This window comes from Chiloscyllium plagiosum, chromosome 8 (genome assembly GCF_004010195.1).
Source record: "Chiloscyllium plagiosum isolate BGI_BamShark_2017 chromosome 8, ASM401019v2, whole genome shotgun sequence".
Taxonomy (NCBI): domain Eukaryota; kingdom Metazoa; phylum Chordata; class Chondrichthyes; order Orectolobiformes; family Hemiscylliidae; genus Chiloscyllium; species Chiloscyllium plagiosum.
In genome coordinates this window covers 99,429,179-99,442,975 of record NC_057717.1, presented here as the reverse complement: position 1 = coordinate 99,442,975, position 13,797 = coordinate 99,429,179, and the positions used below count along the sequence as shown (strand labels likewise).

At 43.4% G+C, this 13,797-nt stretch overlaps 1 protein-coding gene across 6 annotated transcripts in view; it reads left to right on the top strand.

Moving 5' to 3' along the window:
* The window catches only part of nfixb (nuclear factor I/Xb), a 440,781-nt gene that overhangs the window by 28,445 nt on the left and 398,539 nt on the right, over window positions 1-13,797 (top strand). Inside the window, exons 1-2 of one of the 6 annotated variants that reach the window (XM_043694875.1) lie at window positions 1,486-1,535; window positions 2,917-3,042. The exons of 3 other annotated variants lie outside the window; for them this stretch is intronic. In XM_043694875.1, the coding sequence (XP_043550810.1) occupies window positions 3,016-3,042 (27 nt within the window). In that variant the 5' untranslated portion in view covers window positions 1,486-1,535; window positions 2,917-3,015. Of the gene's footprint in view, window positions 1-1,485; window positions 1,536-2,458; window positions 2,655-2,916; window positions 3,043-13,797 lie in introns of those variants that run through there. 2 more of the 6 variants (XM_043694873.1, XM_043694874.1) reach the window with 2 other exon arrangements.

Sequence of the window (13,797 nt, the reverse complement as noted above, 5' to 3'; positions counted from 1 at the left end):
GTATATTATGGAATTATACACACTTCCCTCCCCCCAGGACCACGGAGTATGGCTTGCCCCAGGACATATAAGAGCCTCCACCCGCCTCCTCCACATCCCCAGAGCCCTATAAATTTACTCCCCAGGAGCTGGTTATATTGGCTCCTGAAGCTTTGAGCACTGGATGCTCTGCATATTACAGAGCTGCACTGTCAGAGGCCTGGATGTAGGTTAGCTGACTAATCTATCAGCTGATCACCAGAACACCCAAAAGTGGCTCTGTGTGCTATTTTTAGTAACAGGTTGGTGGAGATTCCGAGCTGTCCCATGTCACTTTAGACTTGTTTTTACTGCGTTAACAGATCGAAATGCACCGACCAGAGTGTTCTTGTATAAAACAGCAAGAGGCAAGTCAAACGCCAATAAAAACAGGCTAAAAGACACCAATAAAACCTGGTCACTAACAAATAAAATACCCAGTTCCTTCAAAGTAAAGTTTAATTGTTATTCTTAGATAATGTGATTTTTTAAAAACTTTCAATGTGCACTGACAATAAACCTGGAATTAAACAGGGAGAAGTTCATCTTGTGCATGTGAGTTGTTTGGTGCTGAACTTAACAAATGAATACCGTTTTCCTAAGTTTGTACCTGGCAGCTAAGGAGTGGTGTTCAATTTTTTTTTAAGACTAACCCCAAAGCTCAACTGCTAGTCAGTCACAGCTTAGGTTCACACCCAGGCGAAATCTCGACAGTTGATAGTGTGGCAGCGAGGATGTGGAACTGCACGGCCACACGCAGGTCTCAGAAACGGCTAAAAGTAGCGAAACCTCCACCGAGAGCTTCAGTGTGTTCGTCACAATCTGCCTCACAAAGTCCGTTGTCGCCATCTCCTCACCACCCTCCCCCCCCCCCCCCCCGCCGCTGCCAAACACACACACACACAGACTCAGGGCGGCTGAAAACACAAAAGTTGTGAATCACACAATTTTGTTGACGCTGCCTTCCTCAGATTGAAAGGGGTCACACATTAACCGTTTGAGAATTTTTTGTCAATCTTATTAGAGACGTTGTTACACACCTCTAGAGCAGGTGAACCCAGGCCTCCTAGCTTAGAAGTTAGGGACACTAATATTGTGCCAATAGAAAGCTTTGGATAGTAGCGTTGTCAGGACTGTGATTAACATGGGAGAAACGCAGCATTTTTTTTTGCTTCCTCTCAAAGCGGTACACGAAGCATTTTAATCAGCTTTTAATGGCAAGTGGAGCGGAGGGGGAGGTGGGCGCTAGAAAGGAAGGTTGAGGGAGGCAATGAGCTCACGTCCTGCCCTGCTGCTGGGTATCTGCAAACCCCCTTTTGCCCCTCCGAGGAAACCATTAGAGATTGCTGCCAGCGGATCTGTCCTTTGCTGTCTCCTCTCCCTCCCTCTCTCTCTCTCGCTCTCACACACACACATACACACACTTTTTCTACTGTCGTAATGCTGCCCGTGACCAGCCTGGAAACGGGTACCAGGGATCCTGGGCAGCTGATTGACATCTCGGGTTGGAAGGAGAGGTAGGAGCGGTAGACGTGACTCGTACGATATTGGGGAGGGAAGGGGGTGGGAGGCAATTTTTTGCAACAACACATACACAAATGGATTTCAGCTCTAGATGAGCTCGCTCCAAAACCTTCCCAAGCTCTATAAACGTAACTTATTTGAAGCCAGAGAGAGAGAGGGGGGGAAATCAACAGCCTTTTTTCCAATTCTCATTGTCCCCTTTCAACATACACAGAAAAGACATTTTTCAGGCAGTACTTTACAAATCCCTAATGCAAGTTACGTACAATTGCAATCGATGGTATCCACTTCTCTATATATTTTTTAAAGGCAAGGATTTCGGATACTTATATTTAAAAAAATAAAGTTGAGATATGAATGCCTTCTTTCAAGTATAAAGCGGCATAATAACTTTGACGAACAAAACGCAGCGATTGCAGCCAGACTGCAGCTCCCTCCCTCCCTCTCTCTCCGCACTAGCAGCACAAACCCCGGGTTCTGCAAGCTGCAGGAACGGCGCGTTACTATCTCTGTACGCTTGCCAAATTCCACTCCCTTCTCTCTCTGTCTCTGTCTGAAAGCGGGAGAGAGTTCTCTCCAGAGAGCAAAAAAAAACCGGAGCTGTGTAAACACCGTCTATTCCGTTGTGTTTTCTTTATGGAGGAGGTGGAGTGGGGGGTGGGGGAGTGTTCGACCAGAGAAAAGTTTCCATCCGAACTCAAGTTTTGCTCGTATTCGCTTCACATGGACAATACAAATGGTCGGAGAGAAACGGGAATGCGATTAGAGGGAGAGAAAGAGAGCATTACTGCCCTAAATTTTAAAATAAATAAAATATTATTTTTGTATGTGTGTTTTCGTTGAACGGAGAGAGAGGGAGGGGAGATTACTGGAGCTCTGATGACTCCCATTACAGGGAGAGCGAATCGTCAGACAGAGAGGAACGCAAGCGGCGGTGTCACTGCCTCTCAGGGAAAGGGAGCCGTCTGTTTCCGAGTGCCTCATATCGTCCAGCGATCTTTGCAAAGTTTGACAAGTCGAACGCCACTGCCGGGGCTGTATTTTCCTCTCATTTTCGCTTCCTCCTCTACCCACCCCCTTCTTTCTCTCTCTCCCCAAGTCAACATTGCCAGGTTAGTTTCATTACGTCACGTGTAGCTGGCCACCTCCCCCCCCCAAAAAAAAGCAGAGAAAGTTTTTGACAACAATCTTTGCGGTGAATTGTGCTTTCTTCTGTGTGCTGCCCGTGTTGTTAAAGGCTGTGAAACGGCAGCGTGCATAGTACAGCTTGTTTTTTTTCTCTCTCTCTGGTCTACTCTTTTTCTCTCTCCCTCTCACACACACATAGACACACACACTCACAGGCTTCAACGTTGTGTTAACTTTCGCTTTCAGAAGTTCAAGGCCGGGGTTACAGTTCAGGATGGAAAATAGACTCCTGCACAGAGTCTGAAACCGGCTTTCTAACACAACTCATTCTACACCGCAGTAACTATGTACTCCCCGCTCTGCCTGACTCAGGTAATGATCTTTGGCTCCGCTGGATTTATTTACAATTATTTTCTTTTTCTAACATAAAATAAGAAAGGATATATTGTATGCAAAATGCGATTGTTTTACTTTTGTTCCAGTCTGTGCGTCTCTCTCCCATCCGCATCACACGCCTCCCCCCTCCCTTCCGCCACCCTTCCTTCCCTGGTTGTGTGTGTGTGTGTGTGTTTCGTCTCTCTCTCTCTCTTCGGAATGTACATTGACGGCATCAATCCAGATTCCTCTGTATTCCGGCACATGGCTGTCATTACAGAAAATGGCGGTTACCCCAAATTTATACAAATTCATCTCCAATCTGGAATAGCAGCCTCAATGTCAGTGCTGCAGAATAGAGAGGGAGAGAACCAAGAAACAAGGCGGACGTGTCTGAATTATTGCTAACTTGTCTGCAGTTGAATTTTGAAATGGGCGTAAGGCCTGTGTTTGTATTGTTCCTCTGTACTCTTTTCAGGAGTGGGAAATTTGACAGGAGTTTGCTGTGTTCTTAGAATTCTAACTGTCAGTTGTGGCGTGGTCTGGTCTGTACGGTATTAGGTAACAGAAATGTATGTGTTTTTTTAAGAAGGCCGATTCCGAGTTGAATCTATCTGGCAGTGTCGCTGCTCATTGTGACGAGTGTTTCTGTGCTGTTGTAGGAAGTTATGTAAAAGTTATACTAACATTTAAAAAAATAAGAAAACAAAGCTGCTTTGGATCTCTAAATATCGAAACTCACTCCAGAAATGTTTTGCGTGAAATATAAATCCAGTGACTTTGAAATTGTAGTGTATATAAAAATATATCTATATAATCCTTGCGCTGATACTGATACTGGGTATTGTATGGGAATAGGACAGTATAACGTGCCTATTTAGCAGATGTATGTGGGACTTGTGGTCTCGTCGGTTGCAGTTAATTGATTTTCTTTTCACGGTAACAAGCAGTTCACTCGGTGTAGGAAGCATCCAGTAAAACCGGAATTGCTGAACTCCCTATCCTTCTTCACTGACACTGTACATCAAAGGACACCTTTCTGTCCAGCGCTGGCTTGTTGTACATTAAGAGCTGCCAACCCCAACTTTATAACCGGGGACCGAAAGTTTAAAATTAAACCGAAAGCAGAAAAAAAAGTGGAGATGCTGATGAGCAGTTGCTAAGCATCTTTGAAGGGAGAAACATTAACTCTGTGACCTCTCAATGTTCAGCATCTGTAGTATTTTGTTATACTTTTGCATGGATATTACCTCCTTTCTCGTAGGTACCAAATCGAGACTTTGGATAGTAAAAATAATCTTGAACACCCGAAATTCCAGCTTTTCTGTGCATCTGAGAGACTCATTTTGATTGTTGTCAGTTAGTTACAATCCCTTTCTTTAAGAAGCAAGGTGTAAAGAATCTAATAACGCTCAATTTGCCCGTTTGATCAAAGTCCTTCAAAATTACAAAACTGTGGGGTCAACCTCGCAGCGGTTATGGGATCGTTGGCAATTTTGAATTTGCAATCGCTTGTTGTTAGCAAAGATTTACACAGCTCCCCCCCTCCCCCCCCGCTCCATATGAAAATCCGATAAAATAATAACCGCGTTTGCAACACCGGCTCATCCAACAGATTCTGCGGGTGTGATACAATGCAATGGTCATGAGAACACACAGATGAAGCTCGTTAATAGCGCTGTTTATATTTTCAAAGCCCTGTCTTCCAATTTATGAAAAGGAAAGCTGACTTTTAAAAAATGTCCTAATAAAAAGTGTGCTTTGAAGGAAAATAAACCTTGAGGAGCGAGAGCGGAGGCGGTGAACACCTGGGTCCTCACAGACTGTTATTTTAAATCTGCCAGTGTATCTCTCCGTGTTCTCTACAGAGTTCATACGGAGGAGGTGACGCTAAATCGTGCTATATTAACATTTGAAAATAAAATCGCGCTCTCTTGAACTTTTTTTCAACAAGGCAGGTTTTTTTTAAAATTCAGTTTTCACTTGCAAATATATCAGACCTTTGAGTTTTGTCACTGAAGCATTGTTCTAGTACATGCGGGTCCGATTATGTGTCCCACTTACTTAATTGCTTATTCATTAATTAATAAGTGACGGTAGTGATTAATTCCCCATTTGTGACAAAATATGAATTAATAATGCGTAAGAGCCTTTTGAATGGTCGCGGTGCCTATATATATATATTGAAATGTGGTTGTGAGGAATGGGATGAATTCAACTTTTTTTTCTCTGACATAAATTCGAATCTACCAGCTATTCATTCGGGAATATTTGGACGAGGGTAAATGTGTGTTTGCGAAAGCGCTGCTCCGTTTAACTCTTTCTGTGCTGGACTTAGTGGGTCTACCCAGAACCGTCAGATATTACGCCTTTCATTGCGCCTTTCATGTTACACTGGGGATTGTGTGTGAGGGTCTTGATTATCACGGCTACACTGTCCATTGTGATGTCCTGCGCTGGGGATATTGGAGGAAGCAGGAGATGAGGGAACACGTGCAGTTTTGCAATGATGAAGTGCACAGCCCCATTTCATGATCACTATCCTGACTTTGTGCATCAGGGGGCCCTTCCTCTTGGACTAATAAGTCCCTCACTGGGGTACCATAGGTTATCCAATTGCATTTCACCCAAGGATGTTTTGTTAACAGTGTCGTGGGAGACGGTGGGAACATGCCTCAGTCGCCTCTTATCTGAGCCAGGCATTCTCTTAAGCCCGGGATTCCCCGTCGGCGCTCAATGGCGGGCTATTCCACTGGACGGGGATTCACATGTAAAAGATGGATGGGGGAGGGGCAAGATGGAGGTGGACTATCCACGCTCGGCCCAAACTGGAACGGAAGCGGAACTCCGGCCGTTTCTTTTACCCCTGTCTCCACATTCTCCCCTTCCCTCACTCTTTTGACGAAACCCGGGAGGGCAGTTATCACACTCTTAGTACCAACCCTGTCCCGAAGATTCAGAGATGAGATGTGAGGATTGTATGCTTATTTTTTGTAATAACTTGGGAGACAAGTTGGGGGGGAGGGTCTTTTACTCATCGTTTTGCTATTGCGTTTGAAAATGGTTGTGCTTGCAGCAGCATTTTTAAAAAAATATAAAAATACGCCTTCAGAAGGATAATATACTATCATGAAATGGCGAGGGATGTTCAAGTTCTATCTCAGGACCCAGCGGAACTTTCTTTTCAAAGTTTTAAGCTCTAATATCGATTCGCTTCCTCGATAACCAGGGATTATTGTGAGAGGCATAAAACTATAAAGAGCATCGATTTCTGTAGTGATTATGCTGATTTCCTTAAAAATGATTGAGATATATGCCTGAGTTGAGAGTGCGAGGTTAGTTTATAGATTGGGTGTTTGTCAGTACACGTGTGGTAAAGAAAAAAGTCTGAATACGCCTTCAGAAGGATAATATACATTCGCTGGCCATTGGTTCAGTGGATGAATTATTCCAGATATCTGTTTTAACCTCTTATTAAATCAGCCAAGGAATTTCGTGCGCCAGTGTTGTGTTCCGCTCCGAATGGTTCAGTTACTGCAAAGAGACGAGGTATAACGGGATACGTACATTTTGGGCAAAAAAAATCCCCGGCATTTCCAAACCATTCATCCCAAATCAGCGGACAAAGGGAAGGGTTTTCAAATGCGGCATTTTGCCTTTTCCTCCCCAATGGGACGCTACACACCTCTTTCATTATATTTGCCAACATGTTTTTTTTCTCCCTGTTAGATTGTTAGACTTGTGTACAAATGAAACAAATTAAGGCACCCTCTTCTCGTTTCCCTTTAAAAAAAGTCTGCAGTATTTTTGTTTTGTAAGAGGGCTGTGAGTGGCAAATTACATTATGAATTTTTCACATTAATCGTCCTCCCCAGTACCTGGTACATTTTCTCCTCTCTGTGTTGGCACTCAAAGGTGGGGGGGGGGGGGGGGGGGGATTGTAATGGCTTGCCTTTAGAATACAATGGCATTGCGTATTAAATGGAGAATAGCAGATGGCGAATTATAGGGTGGAACACACTCGAGGGGTCTTCGTCTGCTGAAACCATCGGCAAGTGTCAAATGTACATGATTCATTATCAGTCCAAATTCTCTGTTGAGCTATTGCATTTTTTTTGGTGGAGTTGGCGATGGTGTGGCGTTATTTTACTGGCGAACCTTTCTGCTCAGGGTTATTTCAATCACCAATCTTTCTCTCCTTCTCTCCCCTCTCCACCACCAATGCTCTCTTGACGAGGTTACCTCTCTGCTGGGTGGTTTCCGCTTCAAGCTGACCTCCCTACTTCATGCTCGGCTCAGTGAATACCATTGGTGCCTCTAAGCCTAAAGGTTTAACTTTTCAAAGTGGGGCGAGGTTCAAGTCGCCTCTCCAAATCTTTTAGTGCAAAACCTAGGTCCTAGTGCAGTAGAGAGGAGTGCTGCCCTGTCTGAGATGCCGCTTTGGGTGAAAATATTACTCTGAGACCCTGGGTGCCCTCTCATGAGAGATCCCATTGAGGTATTTTAAACAAGAGTATGGGAGTGGGAAGGTGGGTGTGTGGTCACATCTAATACACTGGGTTAGATATAGTTCTTCTGACTAAAGGGATCAAACGGTATAGGGTGAAAGTTGTAACAGGGTGCTAGGTCTAATGATCAGCAATGATCCTATTGAATGGTGTAGCAGGCTTGAAGGACCAAATAGCCTAGTCCAGCTCCTATTTTCTATGTTTCTCCACAGTGACCTGGCCAATACTTCTCAACCAAAACCACGAAGGCAGGTTATCTGGTCTCTGTAGCATTGCTGTTTGTGGGAGCTTACTGTGCACTATTTGGCTGTCACCTGGCACTCTAAGAGTGACCATGTTTCAACTTCACAGGTAAAGTATTTTGGGAAATGTTGAGACAGAGAAAGGTCCCATGGTAACGCAGGGTTGTTTGATTGCAAGACAAAGTTTAGATTTGACCAGGTGGTTAGCACATCCACCCTACTTTTACCTTTCCAGCACTAGTTACTTGATGACAATCAACCAAAGTATTCACAATTATCCCTGGTTGATTACATTCACCAAGGTCATTGATGTGAAACATTAACTCTTGTTTCTCTCTCCAGAGATGCGACCTGACCTGCTGAGTATTCCCAATACTTTCTGCATTTATTGCTGTAGTGCATTCAATAGCTTTATTGTTGTACAACACACTTGCTTCACCAGACTAGTCCAAAATCCATTGTGTACACTACATCAAATCTGTCGTCCAGGATATGACTTTCTCATTATGGCATGAAAAATGTTTGATGTTGCGAGCCTCCTTTTTGTTCAATATTTCCAGACTCTCATCTCTGTTTTCAAATCCCTCCAGCTTTAACCTCTCCACCATCTCTGTAATTTCCTTGAGTCCTGCACACTCCTGGATATCTGCACTCCTTCCATTCTGGCCTCTTGTACAACTCCAACTTTCATTGCTTCACCGTGCTTTTGTTGCCTCGGCAAAAATAAATCTCTGGAAACCCCTTTCTCTAACCCTCTCACATCTACCGCTCTTTCCTCATTAAAAACCATCCTTAAAATCTATTTCTATGAGGAACATTTCTGATTACTTGCCGTAATATCTCCCACGTGGCTCAGTGTCAAATAGTTGTCTGATTATATACCTTGGGACTGTTTACCTTTCTGGATATACAAATTGTTGCTGTTGTTGTCTGTCAGATTACAATACACCATATTTCAACAAGTATTCCAGCTGTCAGTGTAGATTAAATAAACAGTAAAATTTTTTAAAAGTAAGATTTGGCATTGCAGCAATGAACTCTTAAGCATGGTGTGTTGACATCTATAGTGTGCATTAACAGTGTACTTCTAATCATATTGGGGTAGTGTACAATAGAAAACTTTGCATCTTATATAGAACTTTATCATGCTACTTATAATGGGGTAAGCACTTGAATATTTTTCACTTTGATGTGGAATCAAGTTGTTTACTAGGCCAGTACAGCTGTTAGATCCCACAAACAGCAGATGGATGAATGGAGAGAAGTGTGATATAATTACATCAGGGAGAATTGTTGGCTGGGACACCCTTGTGTCCCTGCAGCCACTTCCTTACTGACACATTCTCACCTTCAAATAACACTATCTCTGATCCACCAGAATGGGAAGTTGGGACCTCAGTTTACCATCTCAGCTGGTGGATGGCAGTGCTGTGCTTTCCTCAGTCCTGCCTGAATGGCGTGCTTGCGTAGCGGAATTGGACTTGAATCTGCCAACCTTCAAGAGAGAGAGAGAAAAGCACTGGCAGCTGAGACAAACTGCCAAATCTATGGTGTCCAATCAAAGCCAAAGGATATGGATACCAATGGACATGAACTATAGGCTTTTCGCTAATTGCCAGCAAAACTGACATTCCGAGCAAAGGATGTTTCCATGCATGGACAGGATTGTGCATACAGAATGATCTTAGATATTAATATTAACAGTGGGTCCATGGCACTGTGTCTCTGATTGACATACAACATAAAATATCCCACACAGTGACAAAGCACTGCTGAAATGACATGATATTTCCTACTCACACGTCCCTCACCTCAATGTGTCTGGGTGATATCAGACCCTGAATATTTCAACTACATCAGCTCCAGGCCAAAGTTGCATGGTAACATTGCCAAAAAAACCCATGTCATTCCTCTGGACATGCAGTGACCATAACTTTTCACTGAAGCAAGAGGCAGTGCTGAGAAATTCAGAAATATTCAGGAGGCTCAAGTGAAGAGTTTGTGTTTTTTGGACAGTTGGGGAGAGGACCTCAAAGCTGAGGAGAGGAGAATGGGTGTTGGGGATGTAATACCAGAGGACAGAACCAGAATAGCCAATGTATTGTTCTTGAGAATAGAATGGAGGCTAGAGTTGGAAATGTACTGGTAGTGATAAACTGGTGCTCAGACATTGAGGAGGTGGTTTAAGGACAATGGATAACTGCACCCAGTAGTCTTACCCGTGATATGTAAGGCGGTGTGTGAACAGCATTGAAGCCCTACAATGCAGAAAGAAGCCATTCAGCCAATCATGTCTGCACTGACCCTCCAAAGAGAACCCCACCCCAACCCACCAAACCTCACATGGAATTATTAATCATAGCTATCTCACATATCCCTGAACACTCTGGTTAACTTTCATCTTGGCCAATCCACCTGCACATCTTTGGAATGTGGGATGAGCCTCATTCCTGAAGAAGGGCTTATGCCCGAAACGTCGATTCTCCTACTTCTCGGATGCTGCCTGGCCTGTTGCGCTTTTCCAGCACCACACTTTTAAACTCTGGTCTCCAGCATCTGCAGTCCTCACTTTCTCCTAATGTGGGATGAAAGCAGAGCACCCAGACAAAAACCACATCAACATAGGGAGAACATGTAAACTCCACACAGACAGTTACTCAAGGCTGAAAATGAAACCAGGTTCCGATCAGTGAGGTGGCTGACTGCTGTGCCACCATGCCACCCCATGTTTGGAAAATCAGTAAAAACCCATTTGATTCACTAATACTCTTTCAAGAAGGAAATCTACCATGGTTACCTAGTCTGGTCTACATTTGTCTCCAGAGCTACTGCAACTTTGTTGACTCTTCACTGAAATGGCCTAAAGACTATACAGTTCATGGGATGGGCAACAATTGCTGGTGATGCCCATGTCTCATGAAAGAAGAACAAAATCTTAGTGTGGGATAGGAAATGAGCAGGGAAGTTTTGGGTGAATTGGAGTTTGTTTGGAACAAACTTTTTGAGGCCAGGGAAGAGAGACTTAGAGGAACTGTGTTTGGTGACAGTGTCACTAAATCTGAAATAAATGCCAAAAGACTGGTTTATGGAGCAAATTGCACAGTGAAAGTTGAAGTGCTAAAACATAGTGGAAATCTCTTCCCCCTTTTTTGAGATTTGTAAACATAAATTAGCCCAACCACATGATTACACATAGTGGGATTAATCTGGAGGATGGGTGCAAGAGGTCAACCTAACATGTTTGCTTTGAACTATCAATTTACCAGAGAAAATACATCCCGCGTTTAAACAATACGCCTTTAAGGTTCTTGCTCCTTAAAAACATAAAAAAAGCATTAAAAACATACAATATATTCTTGGAGTTTAAGGAGGAAATCACGGTGGAAATCCTCCTTCCTCTTGTTCTGATCTCATTCAGAATAATCTTGGCTGCTGAGAAGTTATCATTTTTCTGTCTATAATTTACCGTTGATATGGGTCCCTGTAACTGTTTTTATCTTCAGTACAATCACATATCCCTCATTTTCCCACCTTCCCTTTTTAAAAGGCATTATCACACACTGGCACCAGTGGCAGCTCCAATACCTCAAGCAAGAGGCCTTTCTCAAGACTGGATCCAAGCCAATGGAGGATTCATGGTGGAGGGTGGGGAATGGTTGCTAAAACCCTGTATTCCAGTGGAGAAATTTCAAATGAGGACATCTAATCTTAAAATGAGAGCTAGGCAGCATTTTTTCACACAATTCCTCTACTCAAAACTGGGCGATGCTGAGGGACAATTGGAATTTTGGAAACTGAAAGCAAAAGAGTTTTGTTTGGTTTAGGATATCAATGGATAGTGAACCAGCCTAGGTGGAAAAATACAGTTGGGATGCAGATTCAGCATAATGGCAGAGGGGGTTCGGAAGGTCTGAACATTGTGAAATGCTTCACAGTCGAGAGTCTGTGAATCATTCCTGATGATGGGCTTATGCCTGAATCGTCGATTCTCCTGCTCCTCAGATGCTGCCTGACATGCTGTGCTTTTGCAGCACCACACTCTCAACTCTGATCTCCAGCATCTGCAGTCCTCACTTTCTCCTGAAATGCTTTCCAACCAAGGGATAATCTTTGTGGATGCAGCCCCTGTTATTAAGTATGCAGATGGGAGAGGCAAATTGTACAAAACAAGGGTAGTACATGACCATGAGAATATAGGAATATAGGAACCATGAACTTAGTAACACATTGAGGCAATTTGGACATTCAATAATGTCATGGCTAAGCTTGTTGTTATCTCAGCTCCATTTTTCTGTTTGCGCTCCTCCATCCCTCCAGACCGACCATCATCAGTACCCTTGTTCTTGGCTCCCTTGTCTATTAAGAGTCTCATTCGGCCTTGAATAAATTTCAAGATGCAGCTTTCACTACCTTCTGAGCTGAGAATTCCACACCCTAATGACCTCTAAGATAAAAAAAACTTGCTATCTTCATCTTAAAAGTGGGATCCCTTATTTAACTAGGGTGAGCCTCCTAGTTCTAGTCTCCCCCTACAGGAGGAAACATCCTTTCGATATTCCCTCTAACTTCCACCCAGTCTCCTTAAGATCTCATATGTTTAAATAAGATCATCTCTGATTTTTTTAAACTCCAGGAGGTATAGGGCCAACTTGTTCAACGTTCCTTCACCAGATAACCCCCTCATCCTGAGAATGAGTCGTGTCAACCTTCTCTGCACTGATGCTAATGCAATTATATTCTTTTCAAAGGAGCAGATCTAAACTATGCACAGTTCTCCAGATATGATCTCATCAAGACCCTGTAGTAAAACTTCACCAGATAATCTGTTTTAAGTGTTTTTGTTTTGGGAGGACAGTTCATTAGGACTGCATGAATAATTTGTTTGACCTCACATAGTGGCATCTTTTATATCCTGTACAGGCATTTATGCTTATTCTGTCCTCAGTATCCTTCTCCAGTTTTTAACTTTTGTTAGGAATTGGGTTCCAAGCCTACTTACCTTGTACCCATGTTTACAAATATCAGTCATCAGCTCCTAGCCTAAACAGTTTCAACAGAGAAGGTATGACAATTGGGTTTGATCTTGATCTCACACTGTAAAATCTTCATCAGGAGATGGCCACTAATCTGAATTTACACTCTTGTTCCACCAACCAAACCCCTACTTTCTAATCCTGGAAATTGACAGCTCTTTCCATTTCAGAGAAGGCTGCCCATGTGGAAGAGAGGCTTGCCATAATTCAGAGGCTGAAACTAGCACCTACTGCACTGGCAGGCTCGGAGGCACATGGAGTTACGGGTAGGGGATTGGGCATGGCTATACACGCTGAGCCTTAGTGATGAGTACCTGACTGGGATGGAGTTGGTGAAATCTTTGTTAGGTATTGAGCTTGCCATGAGAACATGTACATGGACTGTATATAGAACTAAATGGACCCCACAGTGCAGATACAGCCTGCAGCCCAAGTGGTCAGTATTAGTATTAATTCTCCTCATCAATGTTCTCCTCCATCATTTTATAGAAGCCTTCTTGCAGATTCTGCTAGTCCTAGCTCCCTCATGTAGCCCCTTACAATACTAATTTGGGTGTTTTTTTTGTCCTGAAGTCACAGAAACATAGAAACCAGGAGCAGGAGTAGGCCAGTCAGCCCTTTGCCCGGCACTGCTATCAATCAGACCATGGCTCATCCTCTATCTCAAAACCATATTTCTGCTTTCTTCCCAAGCCCCTTGATATCTTTTAAATGCCTCAAAACAGTTGAAAAATCAGAGATCTTGATTAATTGACATTTAACAATGCTGTTTCTGGTGCATGAAATCAGCTTGTGTGTTCATTGGGGGCATGTTTTGAATCCTCAAATGAGGCAACAGTTGTCTCACCTCTTGTGCCCTCCTGCAGCTCTCAGGGATGGCTGCTCCAATTTTGGCTTCCTTCACATCCCCCAATTTCCATTACTCCCACCATTGGTGGCCCTGCCTTCAGCTCCCTCAGTCTTTAGTTT